The sequence below is a fragment of the Suncus etruscus genome, chromosome 8 (genome assembly GCF_024139225.1).
Source record: "Suncus etruscus isolate mSunEtr1 chromosome 8, mSunEtr1.pri.cur, whole genome shotgun sequence".
Lineage (NCBI taxonomy): Eukaryota > Metazoa > Chordata > Mammalia > Eulipotyphla > Soricidae > Suncus > Suncus etruscus.
The window spans coordinates 115,767,101-115,784,621 of NC_064855.1; the positions used below are offsets into that span (position 1 = coordinate 115,767,101).

The 17,521-nt window shown below is 43.7% G+C and overlaps 1 protein-coding gene across 1 annotated transcript in view; it reads left to right on the forward strand.

The window, feature by feature from the left end:
- The window catches only part of PCCA (propionyl-CoA carboxylase subunit alpha), a 263,459-nt gene that overhangs the window by 106,778 nt on the left and 139,160 nt on the right, over window positions 1-17,521 (forward strand). Inside the window, exons 13-15 of the mRNA XM_049778616.1 lie at window positions 8,962-9,105; window positions 10,916-10,990; window positions 16,480-16,548. Of these exons, the coding sequence (XP_049634573.1) occupies window positions 8,962-9,105; window positions 10,916-10,990; window positions 16,480-16,548 (288 nt within the window). The remainder of the gene's footprint in view (window positions 1-8,961; window positions 9,106-10,915; window positions 10,991-16,479; window positions 16,549-17,521) is intronic.

The window sequence follows — 17,521 nt, forward strand, 5'->3', positions numbered from 1 at the left end:
CCATACAGCAGGAGGGGGGAAGGCCGAGTAATCCAGTTGGAATTTTACAGATCAAAGGAGAGATTAGCAGGAAAGAGGAAGATGAGGGAATGCCTTTGTTTTGGGTTAATATTTGGGTTCCATCTTACAGATGTCTATGGGGATTTTCTCTTTGGCTGTTTTTCCCGGAACTCTGGGGTCAGAATCCTGAAGAGAAACATCTCCAGGGGCCTGAGTCATGGCACAGTGGGGAGGGCCTTTGTCTTGCATGAAGCTGACCACGGTTGGATCCCCAGCATCCCATATGGTCTCCAGAGCCTGCCAGGAGTGATTCCTGAGAGCAGAACTAGGAGTAACTCCTCAGCGTCACTGGGTAACAGTGTCCAAGAAAACAGAAAAGAAAAAAAAAGAATTCAGGATTTCAGTTCACACTGAAAATAGACAGCTGTAAGAGCAGAAGAAACCTTGTGATTCGCTGCAATTTAGCTGCAACTTAACTGAAGTCAGAGAAGGAGGAAAAATACCTGTGGTCTAAGTTGTCTCTGGGACATATGGACACACACACAAAAGGAAGTGGACAGTATTGCTTGCTGAGGAAAACCTTTGGATCTGGGCCACAAAACTGTCAAATGAAGGAGGGAAATTCACGGTTCGTGTGCTATTTATTTTTCTCTGCCATTGAGTCAGTTGTTTGTTTCTTGGAGCTCCCGGTGCCTTTAGGGCAAAGTGGTATTGCCTGTGGTCGGAATTTGATCTGTTTTAGATTTTTTAGATCTGGGATGACATGCTTCTATTCTTAGTTCTCCCAGTGCAAAATTTTGCTTACCTGATGTACTCTGTCTTTCTCTCTCTACCCCTAAATGCTCTTTTTGAGGGGGTCACACCCAGTAGTTCTCAGGACTGACTTCTGGCTTTGCACTCAGGATTCCTCCTGACAATGCTCGGGGGTCCAGATATATTAACTGGGGAAGTAACCGGGGTTGGCCACATGCAAGGCAAGTGCCTTCCCTGCTGTACTCTCTCTCTCTCTCTCTCTCTCTCTCTCTCTTCTCTCTCTCTCTCTCTTCTCTCTCTCTCTCTCTCTCTCTCTCTCTCTCTCTCTCTCTCTCCTCTTTATGCCTTTTAAGACTAGTTTCTATTTGTAGAGTTAGAGCATATACTAGCTCAGTAGTTAGTTGTTGCTCACAATTGATGGTCCGTTCATTTGAAATCACTTTTAGTCTGTATTCTGTTGTTCCAGAATCTCTTTAGAAGTGGTAGTGTGTATTTTGGAGATTAATTTGATTCGGAATAAGGCTCTTTGTAACTAAGTATGACTAATTTGATAATTAACTGGGAAATCATGTTTTTGATTAAAAAGATTTCATTATGTCAGGATGAGAAGACTAGCTTGTAATATGATTTGGAAGGCAATTTGAAAGTGGAAAAAAAATTGTGCTTATGTCAGGCCCAAGAGATTCCAGATCATTTAGTTGGGGAATTTATCAGAATGTGGAGAATTAACAAGTAATATTTTTTTTAAAGGGAGCTTTATTGCTATGTGTTGTTTGTTTTATGATTTGTCTTTGGCTCATTTATCTCAGCTCAGTAGCTTTTCCAAGTTTTTCCCATGGTGATTTTTTGATATGCCATCTCCAAAAGTTGGTGTCAATATAGAAAAAAATATTACGGGCAGTCATTGAGGTACTAGGCTTGAATTTGGGGATGGGAGTCAGGGTGCATATGTTATGTTGAAGATTGACCCTGGTTGACCCTCCAAGGCGGGCGTGCCTACCTTTCCCCCTTGTACGGTCTCTCTAGCCCCAGAAATGATTTTCTCTCAAGGTGTTCTGTAATTTGTCTTTGTTTTTGGGCCATACCAGGCAGTGTTCAGGGGTCACTCTGGCTTGCTAAGGGGGTGATATGTAAGGCAAGTGCCTTAACTGCTGTATGATCTCTCCAGCTTCTATGCTTACCTTTTCCTTCCTTCCTTCCTTCCTTCCTTCCTTCCTTCCTTCCTTCCTTCCTTCCTTCCTTCCTTCCTTCCTTCCTTCCTTCCTTCCTTCCTTCCTTCCTTCCTTCCTTCCTTCCTTCCTTCCTTCCTTCCTTCCTTCCTCCCTCCCTTCCTTCCTTCCTTCCTCCCTCCCTCCCTCCCTTCCTTCCTCCCTCCCTCCCTCCCTCCCTCCCTCCCTCCCTCCCTCCCTCCCTCCCTCCCTTCCTTCCCCCCTCCCTCCCTCCCTTTTTGGTTTTTGGGCCACACCTGGTGATACTCAGGGGTTACTCCTGGCTTTGTGTTCAGAAATTGCTCCTTGCTTGAGGGGACCATATGAGATGCCAGGGGTGGGGGGGTGGGGGGTGGGAATCAAACTGTGGTATGTCCTAGGCTAGTGTGGACAAGGCAGACTCCTTACTGCTTGCACCACCACTCCGGCCCCACTTTTTTTTTTATTTTTAAAAATTTTTATCACTGTGAGATAACGCAGTTACAAAGTTGTGATGGTTGAGTTTGTCTTCCAGTGTTCAAATACCCATCACCAATGCACACTTCTTGTCACCCATGTCCTCAGTTTCCTTTTTGCCCCCCATAGACTACATCTATGACAGACATTTTTCTTCTTGCTTTCTCTCTTTACCTTTTTCCCTTTTAGGCACTGTGGTTTGCAAAATTATTACTGACAGGGTATCATGCCTCTTACTTTCCCTCCTTTCACCACCCAGTCCTTGTTCAGCATGATCATTCCCAATTCTTATTGTCCTAGTGGTACCCTCTCTGTCCTAACTGCACACTGCTCCTCCTTTTTTGGCAATATGATTGCTTTGTGTTTGTGTATGTGTGTGTATGTGTTAGATAACTTGCAGAGAAATTCTGCATTGTACCCTCAAAAAATAAAAAGGGTTATAGGAGGCCGGAGAGATAGCATGGAGGTAGGGCATTTGCCTTGCATGCAGAAGGCCAGTGATTCGAATCCCAGCATCCCATATGGTCCCCTACATGGAGGTAGGGCATTTGCCCTGGGCCAGTGATTCGAATCCCAGCATCCCAGCATCCCAGCATCCCAGCATCCCAGCTCCCTTCCAGGAGCGATTTCTGAGTGTAGAGCCAGGAGTAACATGCTGGAAGTGACGAGAGGGGAGGGAGGGAGGGGGAGAGAGAGAGAGAGAGAGAGAGAGAGAGAGAGAGAGAGAGAGAGAGAGAGAGAGAGAGAGAGAGAGAGAGAGAGAGAGAGAGGAGGACAGAGGGAGGGAGGGAGGGAGGGAGGGAGGGAAGAGAGAAATTTACCATTGAGGGATTGCAGGAGGGAAACTCACTGATGGTGTAAAATGTACACTGGTGAAGGGTGTTGGACAATGTGTGACAGAGAGAGAGAGAGAGAGAGAGAGAGAGAGAGAGAGAGAGAGAGAGAGAGAGAGAGAGAGAAGGTTATAACTGATCTTCAAGAAAACAACCTTAAATTTCTAAAGAATTTCATTAAGAGACTGGGGAGATGGGTTAGAGAACCAGGGCACACCCTTTGCATGCCATAACTCTCCAGGATTCCTGCATTGTCCCTTAGCACTTCAGAATATGCATGCAGGTATGACACCCCCTCCCAAGCACTGCTGGATGTTGGCCCCAAGACTAAATAATCGCAAACCTGAGCATTATCTGGCTTGCTGAGATCTGGCTGCCTGTTGTATATGGTTCCCTGCCTTCTCAGAGCCATTGGACTTTGCAGTGGAGGTTTGGTGCTTCCCTTCTCTCTTGCACCAAACCTCAATCTCCAGGCTTACCCTCCCGAGCCTTCAGAACACCTCTGTGAGGGGGACCAGAACCAGATGGCACGTGAGCAAAGAGCCCTGGTTTCCAGAACCTCAGTTTGCTGCCCTTTCACATTCCAGAAACTTCTGAGAGCACAGAGAGACAAGTCTGGCTTCCTTTTTAATAGCAGACTTTCTCTCCTTCAAATTTCTTTACTAACCTCAAATTATAACACTTAAGGCGCATTCACCAAACTTCTTTCTCTTCTGGGATATCCGTTATCTCTAATTAGCGTTTCAGTTTGAGCCAGGAGACCTATAATTTTCTGTCTTTTTAATTTTTTTTCTTCCCATTGAAATCTCCTGATGAAACTGTCACTTTTTACAGCTTTTCGAACTTGGACATTTTTGCAAGTTCAAGGCCGTTAGTGATGAGTGTGGTCATGTCTCTCAGTTGGTTTTCCATGTGAGGATCAAAGCAATCCCTGTCGCTTTTGCAGAAGGGGCTCTGATGTGTGACAGATGTGGGGTCCGCTGTTTCCTTTTGTGGTTGGGGGACTGATGGTGTCCACAGTCTGGTCAGAGGAAGCTCTGTCTGCTCTCCTTCAGGTGCTTGCTTTATTTTTTATTTATTTAGTCTTGCCTTTTTTTTTTTTTTTTTTTGCGCCACACCCAGCAGTTAACACTCAGGGCTGGCTTCTGGCTCTAAGCTCAATAATCACCCCTGGCAGTGCTCAAGGGACCGTCCCTATGGGATGATGGAGCTCAAACCCAAGTTCTGCCACATGCAAGGCAAACAAACGCCTTAGCCTCTCTCCAACCCCAGTTTGCTGTGTTTTCAAAAGTAGGAGAAATAAAGGCTGGAAAGATACACAGCAGTAGGGCATTTGCCTTGCACTTTGTCAACCCAGGATGGACCCAGTTTCGATTCCCAGCATCCCAGATGGTTTTCCATTGCCTGCAGGAGTGATTTCTGAGCACAGAGCCATGAGTAAACCCAGAGTGCTGCTGGGTGTGGCCCCAAAACAACAACAAAAAGAAAAGTAAAAATACTTACTATCAAAATAATATAATTTTTAAAAAAGGTGCTACTTGTTATATGCTGGGATCATTTGAGGTTCTTGTTTTATTGAAGAACTAAGTTGGAAGAATCAGAAGAAATCCAAACTATAACAAAGACTAGTGTTGGTCAACTCCTTTCCCCTTTCCTTTTCAAGGTTACATAGAAGCTTCTGTGGGATTAATTCTCTCTGCCAGGGAGCAATTTGGTCTCCTACTAGATCCATCTCTGCTAAGATCTCTGAGGCTTCTTCTGCCCAAGGAGACTTTCCAAGATCCAACTTGGACTGTGGAGTTAGACGTGGCTGCGTAAAACAATGTTAGACAGTTTCTGATCCCAACAATAAAGGGACTAAAAGAAATGTTCCAAGTGTCTTGTTGAGGTGTGTCAGGATTCTGAAATATTTTTTTTTCTGGAGGATTCTGAAAGTTTTTTTTTTTCCAAGTAGATATCATAATTTAATGGCTGTGTGATCCTAAGTCAACATCCTAAATCTCATACTCTTTAAATGCAAGAATAATAGTTAGCTAACATTTGTTAAACATGTTTTTTTAAGCCAGAGAAGAGCTAATAAGTATTTTATGTAAATTCTATAATATATACTTACAAAGTAGATATTAAAATCATCTTCCAGATTATATATATTACATAATATGTGCACATAATGTTCTATACATTACAAAATATACACTTGCCAAATAGATATTAAAATCACACCCAAAGATTACAGAACTCACCCAAAATTACAAAGTAAATCAAGTATTTCAAATTTCAAATCAATGATCTTTTCCTCCTCCTGAAGTGTTTTTTCTTTTTTTTGGTTTTTGGGTCAGACCTGGCAGCACTCAGGGGTTCCTCCTGGCACTACGCTAAGAAACCACTCCTGGCAGACTCAGGGGACCATATGGGATGCCGGGATTCGAACCACCGTCCTTCTGCATACAAAGCAAACGCCTTACCTTCATGCTATCTCTCCGGCCCCAGATTCTGAAATATTTTAAGAAAGATTTTTTTCAGGGTTGTTTGGAACTGCAAGTTCCTTTTAAGATCTATGTGTGACCTTTGGTGCTAGAGTGATTGCATGGCAGGTAGGGTGTATGGCATATGGTCGATCTGGGTTTGATCCCCGTTATCCCATATGATCCCTTGAGCCTTCTAGGAATAAATTCTGGGCGCAGAGCTAGAGTAACCCCTAAGCATCACCATGTGTGGCCCCAAAAGAAAACAAAACAGATAAATAAAATCTATGTGTGGCCTGAAAAAAATAAATACAGATTTGTTTGATTTTGTAGATTTTGACAGTGTGTGAAACCTAAGTGGAGATTTTAAAAATACAATTATTTAAAAATGTTTTTAAATTTTATTTATTTATTGATTGATTTTTGGGCTACACCCGGCAGCACTAAGGGGTTACTCCTGTCTCTGCACTCAGAAATTTCCCTGGCAGGCTGGGAGACCATATGGGATGCCTGGAATTGAACCGGGTCCCTCCGTCCCTCCCGGGTCGGCCTTATGCAAGGCAAACACCCTCTTGCTGTGCTATCTCTCTGGCCCCTTAAAATATAATTATTTTATTAAAGTACCATGGTTATAAAATTTTTCATGATTATGTTTTAGTCATGGAATATAAACCACCCTTCACTAGTGTATATTTCCTGCCACCAGTTTCCCTAGTTTCCTTCCCACACATCCCAACCTCTGCTCTGAGGCAGGTATTTTACTTCTTTCTCTCTCTCTCTATCTTTCTTTGATTTTCACAGGAAATCATTGTTAACGAAAACATACCATGTATATGATTTTATTCCCTTTCAGCACTCAGTTCTTGTCCAGAGTGATCATTCCCAATTGTCATTGTCATAGTGGTCTCATCTCAATGCACTCCCAGCTCTTTGTGGCAAGCTTCCCCCATGGGCCAGTCCTCCTGGCACTCATCTCTATTGTCTCTGGACATTATTACCGTACTATCTTTTTTTTTTCTTATATCCTACCAGTGAGTGAAGTTATTCTTTTTTTTGTTTTTGTTTTTGTTTTTGTTTTGTTTTGTTTTTGGGCCACACCCGTGACGCTCAGGGGTTACTCCTGGCTATGCGCTCAGAAGTCGCTCCTGGCTTGGGGGACCATATGGGACACCGGGGGATCGAACCGCGGTCCATCCAAGGCTAGCGCAGGCAAGGCAGGCACCTTACCTCTATCGCCACCGCCCAGCCCCGAGTGAAGTTATTCTTAAGTGGGGATTTAAAAAGAAAATTTTATAAGGACTGGTTTTGCCTTCAGCAACTAGTTATCTAATGAAATTGTCTTTGAGATGGTTGTAGCTCATGTAATACAGAATGGAAAATAATGGGAAATAATTGTATTTATGTCCTCACACTCTTTGGGTGGGTTAAGGTGGACACATCTTCCATTCCATATAGTATGGCTCTAAGGTACCTTTTCCCTTACACAATTACAGAGATTTCCTGAGCTAAAATACAGAGCTGTATAATGAATTGGTATCCTTTGATTTTTCATACTAACAGATTTTCTAAAAAACAGCATACATAGTTTATAGCCATTTATCTTTACCACCTAGTTCCATCCAGGTTTTTCCATGAGGAAGACAGGAAGGTCAAACATCACTGTGCCAATGCAAATATGCCTCGTATCTCTCTAACTTCTGTGAGGACTTTTCTAGAGGCAATTAATTCATTCATTCAGTGTTTATTTGTCTCTGCTTTTCTGGGCACGAGACATAGATGATTATTCACTTAGTTTTTGCCTGTTTCTCACCTGCTCAGGAAGTGTGAATAGTGTGCCTGTACAGTCTGTAGCACAAAGTGGGTTCAACTCTGAGCCGACCAAATGGGGCCATTTGTTTCTTGTAGCCTCCGAGGGGGTTTACCTGCCTTCCTCTCTTACACGGCGCCTCGGATCTGGCAAAACCATGGTTCGCTCTCAGAAAGAAATCTCTGCACCCATCTCAGGAGCTCTTTATTTAGCGTCGCCTTTATTTGACAAAGGGTGGATGCTTATTTTAGTCATGATTTGTCATTAAAACTATGTCAAAATGTCTTAAAATGCTGTTGAAACTGTAAACAAACTCATAACACACACAGAGCTAATTATGGGTGCCATCTGTTTATTTTTACAAAGCTTTTTTTTTTTTCCTAAGACCATGGCATTGTCTGCTCATGATAAGCTTCAGGATTATTATAATGATCAAGTCCTGTCCTTCAATTAGAGCCACAGAAGATGGGAAGGGGGTTCTTTTGTTCACTGACCTTTTCTGGGCCAGAGCAATAACTTGTCACGATAGACTATTGTGAGGATTGCCAAGAACAGGTTTCATTTTCTTGAGGGGGATGGAAAAAAATAATAAAACAGCAACTCGCTGTCAGAGCAACAGATGTGGCCAGAGTCCGATTTAATATTTGTCTTTTTTTTTCCTTTTTCTTTTTGGTTTAAACTTCTCAGGCTTCCAGAGGGAGGAAGATTGGTTCGCAGGCTTGTCTGATTTCTTTTGAGCTCTGTTTGGGTTAAGACATGGGAACCATTGCTGGGGTGGGGAGAGGGATGGATGTGTCAGGAGTGTGTGTTATTGTACCTGTGCACACCAGGTGCCGGTGTGGAAGGCCTAGGCACCCCCCCCCCCCAGACACACACAAACAAACACACAGACACAAACACACACACACACCACAATCACACACACACAACACACACATACACCCCACTGTCCGCAGCAGTTAGCGGCAATTTGCTGAGAGCGCAGGGTGCGTTACCCTGGCTTCGGGTGGCTATTGTGTCGACTCAGCACCCCGCACCTCAGCCTGTCAGGGGGAGCAACCTGGCGGCCCCATCTGCCGCTTTCTGCTCCTCTGCGCTGATGGAAGCCTACGCTAATCTGGCTGCTTGTCAGGACAGGTTAGCCAAAGCATGCAAAGGGCCGAGGTGGGGGCCAGCCCCGGTCTCTGCCAGGCCCAGCGCTGCTGCCCAGCTGCCATGCCAAGTGTTGGCCGAACAGGCGAATCCTGAAGGCAGCAGCTTTGCAGCGAGGACTCGGTGTCAGGTTCTGAGCCATTCCCGTGTGGCCTGTCCTCACCCAGGGCAAAATGAAATAAAATCAAGCAGGGGGAAGTAGTGGGGATGTTTGGCCAGAGCTCTGGCCTCTGTCTCTCTGTTTCACTCACCAGTGTCCTCACTAACACCAGCTTCTGGCCTTGCAGGTGGAGCATCCCGTCACAGAATGCATCACAGGCCTGGACTTGGTCCAGGAAATGATCCGGGTTGCCAAGGGCTACCCTCTCCGGCACAGACAAGCTGATATTCCCATCAATGGCTGGGCGGTGGAGTGTCGGGTTTATGCTGAGGTACCACGAAGGGGGGGGGGGGCTGGAGGGAGAGCCATGGCTCAGGTCCAACTTGGGCGCCCCCCCTCCCCAACTTCCCGCTAACCCCAAGATCCAGAGCACGGCCGGGATCCAGCCTCAAGGATTGGAATCTGTCGTCCTGAATTGAATCAGAAAGTGGGTTGGATCAAGGTGGTCGAACTCAGACTCCTTGGAAAAGATTGGGGTGTAATTAATTTCCCTCCAGGACTTCCGAGGGGCAGTCACACCTTGGCTGGCAGTTCTTGGGCTTGAGTGGCTGGGGGTTTGGGGTTTGGTGCGCTTGTGTGCTGGTTTGCTGGTTTTCAAACCACATTGCAATCAACCGAAGCATTTGCTTCCATGATTTGTTGTTGTTGTTTTGAAAAAGCCCCCAACGAATTAACACATTACACATTTAATCTTTTTCCCAGTGCTTTTTTTCCCCTAATAATTGATCCCTTCTGGCTCTATCAAAGCAACCTTTGAGAAATTTAAATGGCAGAGCTTTTGGATAAAGCCATTTATAATTTAAATAATAAATTTTATTCTGCTATTTATTAATGGCTTTATTACAGAGACAATACTTTTCACAAATATACTAGCTGCTGAACTTTTTCTTCTTTCTTTCTTCTCTACCATTTTATTTTTTAATTTGTCTATTTTCTTTTTCTTTTTTTTCTTTTTTTTTCTTTTTATTTATTTTTTTATATTTTTGGTTTTTGGGCCACACCCGGCGATGCTCAGGGGTTACTCCTGGCTGTCTGCTCAGAAATAGCTCCTGGCAGGCACGGGGGACCATATGGGATACCGGGATTCGAACCACCGTCCTTCTGCATGCAAGGCAAATGCTCTACCTCCATGCTATCTCTCCGGCCCTCTTTATTTTTTCAATGGCTTTGCTTTCCCTTATCTTGAAACAAATGTGTTATGATCGGTTATGTCAACTATGTGATTTATTGCCTTTAAATTAAAAAAAAAAAGATTTTAGTCAGCTTTTCATCTGAAGACTTGTATTTGATACTTGTAGACATCAGGTAAGCATTGGCATCTGAAAAATGCCCTTTTTTTCCCTCCCAAAATGATGGGCACAAAAACAGAGGGAGCCTTTATTTTTTTTTTTTTCTTTAGACATTGAAGCTGATTCATTGAGATTAAAAAAAAAGCAAACAAGTACAATGTGTGTTTTAAAACACTGTACCTTAAGGAAGACATGTTGACTCCTGATTCCTGCTCTCTGCTAGACTTCAGTTGGTAGTTTGTACTCCATTACGGTTATGAAGCTGGACACAGGTCATAATATTTATTCTAGTAATCTCTAATCTTCACTCGTAGAACACTTTTCCAGTAGTACATGCAGCGTTCCTTTTATGTCACTATGTGAGGAACCAAAATTCTTCCCTTCCACCATGTGGACACTATTTTAAGAGTAAGAAAAACAAATATATGTACTGCACCAAATTAGTTGTTCTAAACTTGAATATGTCTTGGTGTAGCGCTTAGGTGACTTGATATTTTTTGCCTAAGGCAGTCATTGTAAGAAGCTTTATTTAAAAAGTTGGAATTTTACCTGTTTCCCTAGCATCCAATCAAGGTCAGCCTAAATTCTGTTTCAGTTCTGTTTAAATTTTAGGTACACTTCCCAGGTGCCAAGAGAGCTAGAAGGACAACAATGTTCTGATTTGCAGTTTGTAAATAATGAGTGTTGGCAATAGCGTTTCACAAGTGTCTCGGTCTTCACTGTCGAACCGTTGATCTTGCTCTTGCTGATTCAATTTTCAGAGACTCAACTTCCTTTCCTTTGCCCTTTCAGGATCCCTACAAGTCTTTCGGCTTACCGTCCATTGGGAGACTGTCCCAGTACCAAGAGCCAGTCCATCTACCTGGTGTAAGTCATTAAGCTGTAAGATGGGATAGGACTTTAAAATAACATCTCACTCTGGAAACTGGAGTGATAAAACAGTGGGAGGGCATTTGCCTTGCATGCGGCCAACCTGGGATGGACCGAGTTCAATTTCCAACCTGCCATATGGTTCCCTTAGCCTACTAGGAGTGATTTCTGAGCACAGAGCCAGGAGTAAACCTTTAGCACTGTCAGGTGTGGCCTTAAAACCAAAACCAAAATAAAACACAACGAAAACGTCTCAATGTTGGCCATGCTTTTCAAGTATTTTTATGAAGTGAATGTTAATGAAATGAAAGGACATGTGAAATTCTTGCAGAACCTCACCTTAAAAAAAAGTTTCATGCTTTATAATGTGTAAGATAAAGTGAGAAATCAGAAAAAAAAAAAAAAAGTCAGAAATCACCTGGCAGGGAAGACCAGGCACACCTGACTTCTGAATAAGGAATAGTTCCCATACCCCCAGTCCTTTTGAAAATGATGATTAAAAAAAATTTCTTGGGGCCCGGAGAGATAGCACAGTGGCACTTGCCTTGCAAGTAGCCGATCCAGGACCAAAGGTGATTGGTTTGAATCCCGGTGTCCCATATGGTCCCCCGTGCCTGCCAGGAGCTATTTCTGAGCAGACAGCCAGGAGTCACCCCTGAGCACCGCCGGGTGTGACCCAAAAACAAAAAACAAAAAAACCAAAAATTTCTTGAAATCCTAAGTGGCTTTCTGTGTGGCAGTTTAATCATTTTATTCCATCGGATGCAGCTTCCCCGTCCAGTGCGACATCAAGAATGCCAGACACAAACTCAGCTGGTGAATTGTAGTGGATAAAGAGAAAGCAAACCATGGCCTGCCTATTCACTCACGACCAGGATTGTATGAAGTTCCTATTGTTTATATCCATTTAAGGAAAGTGATCTCTTGTCCACTTTCCTGCACCCTACCTGCAATTATTCTATATTTCATAGTTGACTTGATCCTAAGAACAAGGATGAGACCTTTTTCTCAACCCAGGAACTAAGTGCCCCTTCATGTGACATTATATATGCTGGCAGGGGAATGACAGGCCACCTCATCTGTGAAGATCATTATTTTGTGCCAGCCCCAGCCCGGTGCTGGTGAAGGAATACAGGAGGAATTCTGAATCGGAAGACGTTACTGGATTGACTGGATTTCTTTCACTTTGGAAGTGGGTTTTACTCATGTGCTTTTCCAAAGGGGACTTGACCCTTTCCCTGGGCTGAGAGGCGCCATGCTGTGTTCAAAGCCTGGAAGGAGAGGAGGAAAAAAAAATTGTAAAGACTTTTCAGGCATTACGTGACGCTAAATAGCAGATGAGAAAACAAGAAGCTGAGGAAAATAGTTAAGCATTTTTTTTTTAAATCAAGCAGGGAAAGTCTTAAATAAGAATACCTCACGCTTCCTCGGAGTTGGTAGAAGTTTCCACCACGTTGTCCGCTACTAGCGGGAAGGAAAACATTTTGCCCTCGCAAGTTTTTGCAATTTGCAATTTTCAGACGTGAGACCTGTTGAAAGTGCAAGTGATAATGGACAGACTCTACCTCCCACGGTCCTGGGCCCACCGAATCTTCCTTCAATTAATGCTACAGCAGGAGTTTTATGTAATAACATTTGCGGTGGCGAGCCAGCCCGAGAAAGAGAAAACAATTAAAATGCCTTAAATGTTCCACTCACCGCTGTTATTTGCTTGTGTGAGTTGTCGCATGTCAGCTAAATGGACCACAGACTATATCAAGTGATTGGGTGTGGGGGGGTGGTGGGGAGACGCACGCCAAGCTTTGTCGATCATTATTGCGGGGGGGAAATCAAACGGATGTCAGCAGGACAGCGGACGCGTTGACAGCTGTAATTATGTATCTCCATGGTGATCACTTTTGGCCTGTCACGGAGGCCCCCCGAGTCCCCTCCCTGGAAGCATTTCATCAGATTGGCTGTCACTTGTCAGGTAGAGACAGTGGCGGGCTGGGAGTTGGACTGGGGGAGAGGTGAATGGAGAAGGATCTGCCCGTTTCTTCAGGCCCACCTACCCAACGGTGGGGAGAAAGGCTTGGGGGGCTTCTGAGCCATGGCTAGACACTCGCTGTCCCACCAGAAGGACCCCTGTGCTGGGCCCGTCCATCCCCATTCGCCCCCTAATTCCAAAAACTCTGTTGGTCCTGCAACCCGTAAGAGATAAGCCAATGTTGGAAGACTCCATGGCTGGTTTCTTTCCACATGCTTCTCAAAGCCTAGAATTTAGTTCTGTAGCCCAGATGAATGGTTTTCTGTTCATTGCAGAGAACCATGTTTTGTGCATGCGAGTTCTCTCTCTCTCTCTCTCTCTCTCTCTCTCTCTCTCTCTCTCTCTCTCTCTCTCTCTCTCTCTCTCTCTCTCTCTCGTTTTTGGGCCACACAGGGTAACGGATGCCGGGGGATCGAACCGAGGTCTGTCCTAGGTCAGCCGCATGCACGGCAAATGCCCTACTGCTTGTGCCATTGCTCTGGCCCCTCCAGCTCCCTCTTTGCTAGAAATTTGGTTATAGGGTAACAGTTTCATTGGATTTTATTCACAAAGCTTTACATGCAAAAGCAAAACTGGTTTCTTGCTGGTTTTTTTTTGTTGTTGTTGTTTGTTTGTTTGTTTTTCATGTATACCCTTTGTTTACTTGGAGGAATAGAGACTTGTTTTGGCTTTTATTTTCTGTCTTGGTATTTTTTTTTTAAATCTATGATTAGACATTAAAAAAACCTACTACTATTTGGGAAAGTTACATAAACAGAAAATTCAAAGTCTGAGAGTTCATGCTGTGTTATGATTTTAAATCGGAAATGCTCATTTGTTTCAGTAGGCATTTGTTGACTTTATTTATAATAGATAGAAAACATCCCGACTTAGCCCTTTATATTAATATTAAAATAACATGGCTTGTGAGCTTGTTAGTGAATTCAATCAGATAATTCAGTCTGGGACCTTGGCCACTTAATTTTCAGGATGATGTTTTTCAAGGTAACTAAATTTTGAAGCAATGAATCACTGTAAAATGCGGTCAGTGTTCTCTATTGTCTCTGTCATTTTACTGGTCTATTGGATGTTAGGATCACATTTCTACGTGATATTCTTAGTAATTTATAGAGCAAGTAGTTTAAGGTAGGCTTAACGTAAAAAGTTTTGCAACTTATACCAGTCTCAATTTTAAAAACACATCTCTAGTTGCAAATTTTAAACAATGCTGACTCTGAAGTTAGCTCTAACTTTTTGCTAAGAAGATGCAAATTGAAAGACATAAGTTTTATCATATGACTTGGTTGCCCTATGCTCTTTTTGAGGCCTCAGGTAAGGTGGCAAGAAATTAGATCATGGTTTTATAGTTTTCACAGCCACTTCTTCCTTTTTTTTTTTGGTCACATCCGGCAGTGCTCAGGGGTCACTCCTTCCTTGCTCTTATGCTCAGAAATTGCCCCTGGCAGACATGGGGGCCCATTTGGGATGCCGGGGATTTGAACCACCATCCTTCTGGATGCAAGGCCTCCACTCTTCCTTCTTTTTTAGTTTTCATAAATATGGGATTTCACAGACTTTTAGTTTGTGACCCTGAAGTCTGTTTTCAGTGAATAGAAAGCTAAGTATATTTTTTGAATCCCATGGAATGACTTGCATTTAAAAAATTCAGATGTTCCTCTTTGTGGATGTAAACATGGATTGCTATTATTTTTGTTCATGCTTGCAAATGCAGGAACGAACCTGCTCTGGCCGTTCTTATACCTTAGAGAGAATAACAGTGACTTTTTTTTAAGAGAGAAAAAATGCAACCAAGCTCCATCCTTTCGATGGCACTGGTATAATAAAGCCATCACCAAACCCCATGTGGCTACCCTAGACCAAGAGATCCTACATGCTGTCCCTTGAGAATTGCCTAAATTAAAATATTAGAGGCCGAACAGCCGCTGGGTTGACCTTTTTCTGCCCTGCTGCAGACAGATGAGGCTTCTTCCCACAGGTAATGGGTGGGGGGCTCAGCCGTTCCCTCCCCTGCTTTTCCCCTTTTTTCCATGTTGACCACCCAAATCCCTGCACTTCTAGCAGCTTCCATGGAATTCCCCACGAAAGCCTCACGACCTCGAGGACAGTGCTAAATCATCTCCAGTCTTTTGAGAAGCTTGTAACCAGTTCAGATGCCCAAACTCAGGCATGAGAATGGAATAAAATTGAACAACCATCTCCTCCATCCTCCAGCAGTTGCTCATTTGGAAAAATCCTCCCGGGCTCACCTCCATACGCCTTCGCCCCCACTCCCAGACTGGAAGATGAAAACAAGAATCAGTGACAAACTCACTTCACTCGCTGCCTGCGTAACAGCAATCAGGCTCTTCAAAAGAATATTTTGAACTCGTGTTATTTGCCTCCCCCCCCCTTTTTTTTGTTGCTCCCTCTTTCCCCTCCATGAAAATCACAGAATCAGAACTCTTAATTGGAGCTGGGGCCTTGAGAAAAGCTGTGTAAACAGTCAAATCTCCTGGGATTCCTTGTAAAGGGGTGTGTGTGGTGGTGGTGGTGGTGGGGCTTTACAGTTGAGAGGGTGAAATGCAAAAAAAAAGGGGGGGGGGGAGTTTTACAGGCAGGAAAGCTGGGGATGAGTCACCCACTGGTCCTGGCTGCTGCTGCTACATGGCTTGTCTGCAGCCTGCACTGATGTCCCAACTTAGGGAGTGTGTGCGAGAGATTCTTCAGGGCCTGGGCCAGTGGAGTGGCTGCTTGATTTTCCTTTCTACTTTTTTGTTGTTGGATTCTCAGCTCCTTCTGAGAGTGGGGGAGAAGAATTAAAAAATAATAATATATATTTAGGGCTGGAGTGATAGCACAGTGGTAGGGTGTTTGCCTTGCATGTGACCAACCTAGATGGATCCAGGTTAGATCCCTTGGTATCTCATATGTTCCCCTGAGCCTGCTAGGATCGATTTCTGAGTACAGAGCCAGGAGTAACACTTGAGTGCTGCCAGATGTGGCCCAAGAAACAAAAACATATATATTTGAGAGAGAGAATATTAGTGTTGAATCTACCCAGTGCTTTTAGGATAATTTGGTCTCTTTCTTTTTTTGGGGGTGGGTGGGGAAGCAGAAGTATTATTTGAGCTAGAGGTGACCTCTTGAGTACGGAAATGAAACTCTTTTTTTCTTTTTGGGCCACACTTGGCAGCGCTCAGGGGTAACTTCTGACTCTGCACTCAGAAATTGCTCCTTACACGCTCATCGGATCATATGGGATGCCGGGAATCAAACCCAGGTTTGTCCCTGCTCAGCAACATGCAAGGCAAACGCTTTACCACTATACTATCGCTTCAGCCCTGAAAATGGAACTTGTTAAGAAAATATTTCCCTGCTACAAAGTGTGTCTCATTTATTATTATTATTATTATTATTATTATTATTATTATTATTATTATTATTATATATTATTTTTGTCTTTCTCTTCTCTGTCTTCCAGGTCCGGGTCGACAGTGGCATCCAACCAGGAAGTGACATTAGCATTTATTATGACCCAATGATTTCAAAAGTTAGTTCTGCTTCTTGGAGATTGCTTTCAACTGGGAAAGACCAGGAATGCGTTCAATTCAATAAGCATTTTTTAAGGGCTGAAAATTGGAGTCTTTCTCAGAATCCCGTGTCACAGTGAAACAAGTATAATTGTACCGGTGGGAAGGGGAAAACTGTTTTTTTCTTTTTTGTGAGAGAGCATTTTGGAATTATTATTGGTTTTGCAGCAGCAACTGCAAACTCTCCAGTGGGCTGGAAGTATTAAAGAGTCAGACTCCTCAGACCTCTGGCTCCTCTCAGCTCCTTGTGACAGGACAGAAGTTGGGTTCATTCCTGAAGTCAGTCTCACAGGGAACCTGGGTGACAAGGAGCTGGAGCGACAGGCTCTAGAGGGGGGCTTCTCACTCCTCCACTTCCATTTTCATGCATCACTCCTTTTGTGAGTGGACCTGACAGTTTTAGGAAAGAGGAGAAGGTGTCCTTTGGTCATCTGCCTTTTAGAAACTTGACTTTCCAGAATAAGGACACAACTGTCATGCTTTACTTTTGTTTTGGAATCTTTAGAAGTGGAATATCTCATCCAATGTAAAGTCAAAACGATGGGTTTCATTGAGAAAATTCTATTTTCTCAGAAGCATTAGAAGTATATTGAAGGGGTTTTCTTCTAAACCCTCTTTCCTGAAATACCCAAGTATACTATTTTTTTGGTAGGAAACAAATCATTACTTTTTTTTTTTTTTTTTTGGTTTTTGGGCCACACCCGGCGGTGCTCAGGCGTTTCTCCTCACTGTCTGCTCAGAAATAGCTCCTGGCAGGCACAGGGTCCATATGGGACACCTGGATTTGAACCAACCACCTTTGGTCCTGGATTGGCTGCTTGCAAGGCAAACGCCGCTGTGCTATCTCCTCGGGCCCAAATCATTACTTTTTTAAAATAAGCTTTTACGGGGTCGGCGAGGTGGCACTAGAGGTAAGGTGTCTGCCTTGCAAGC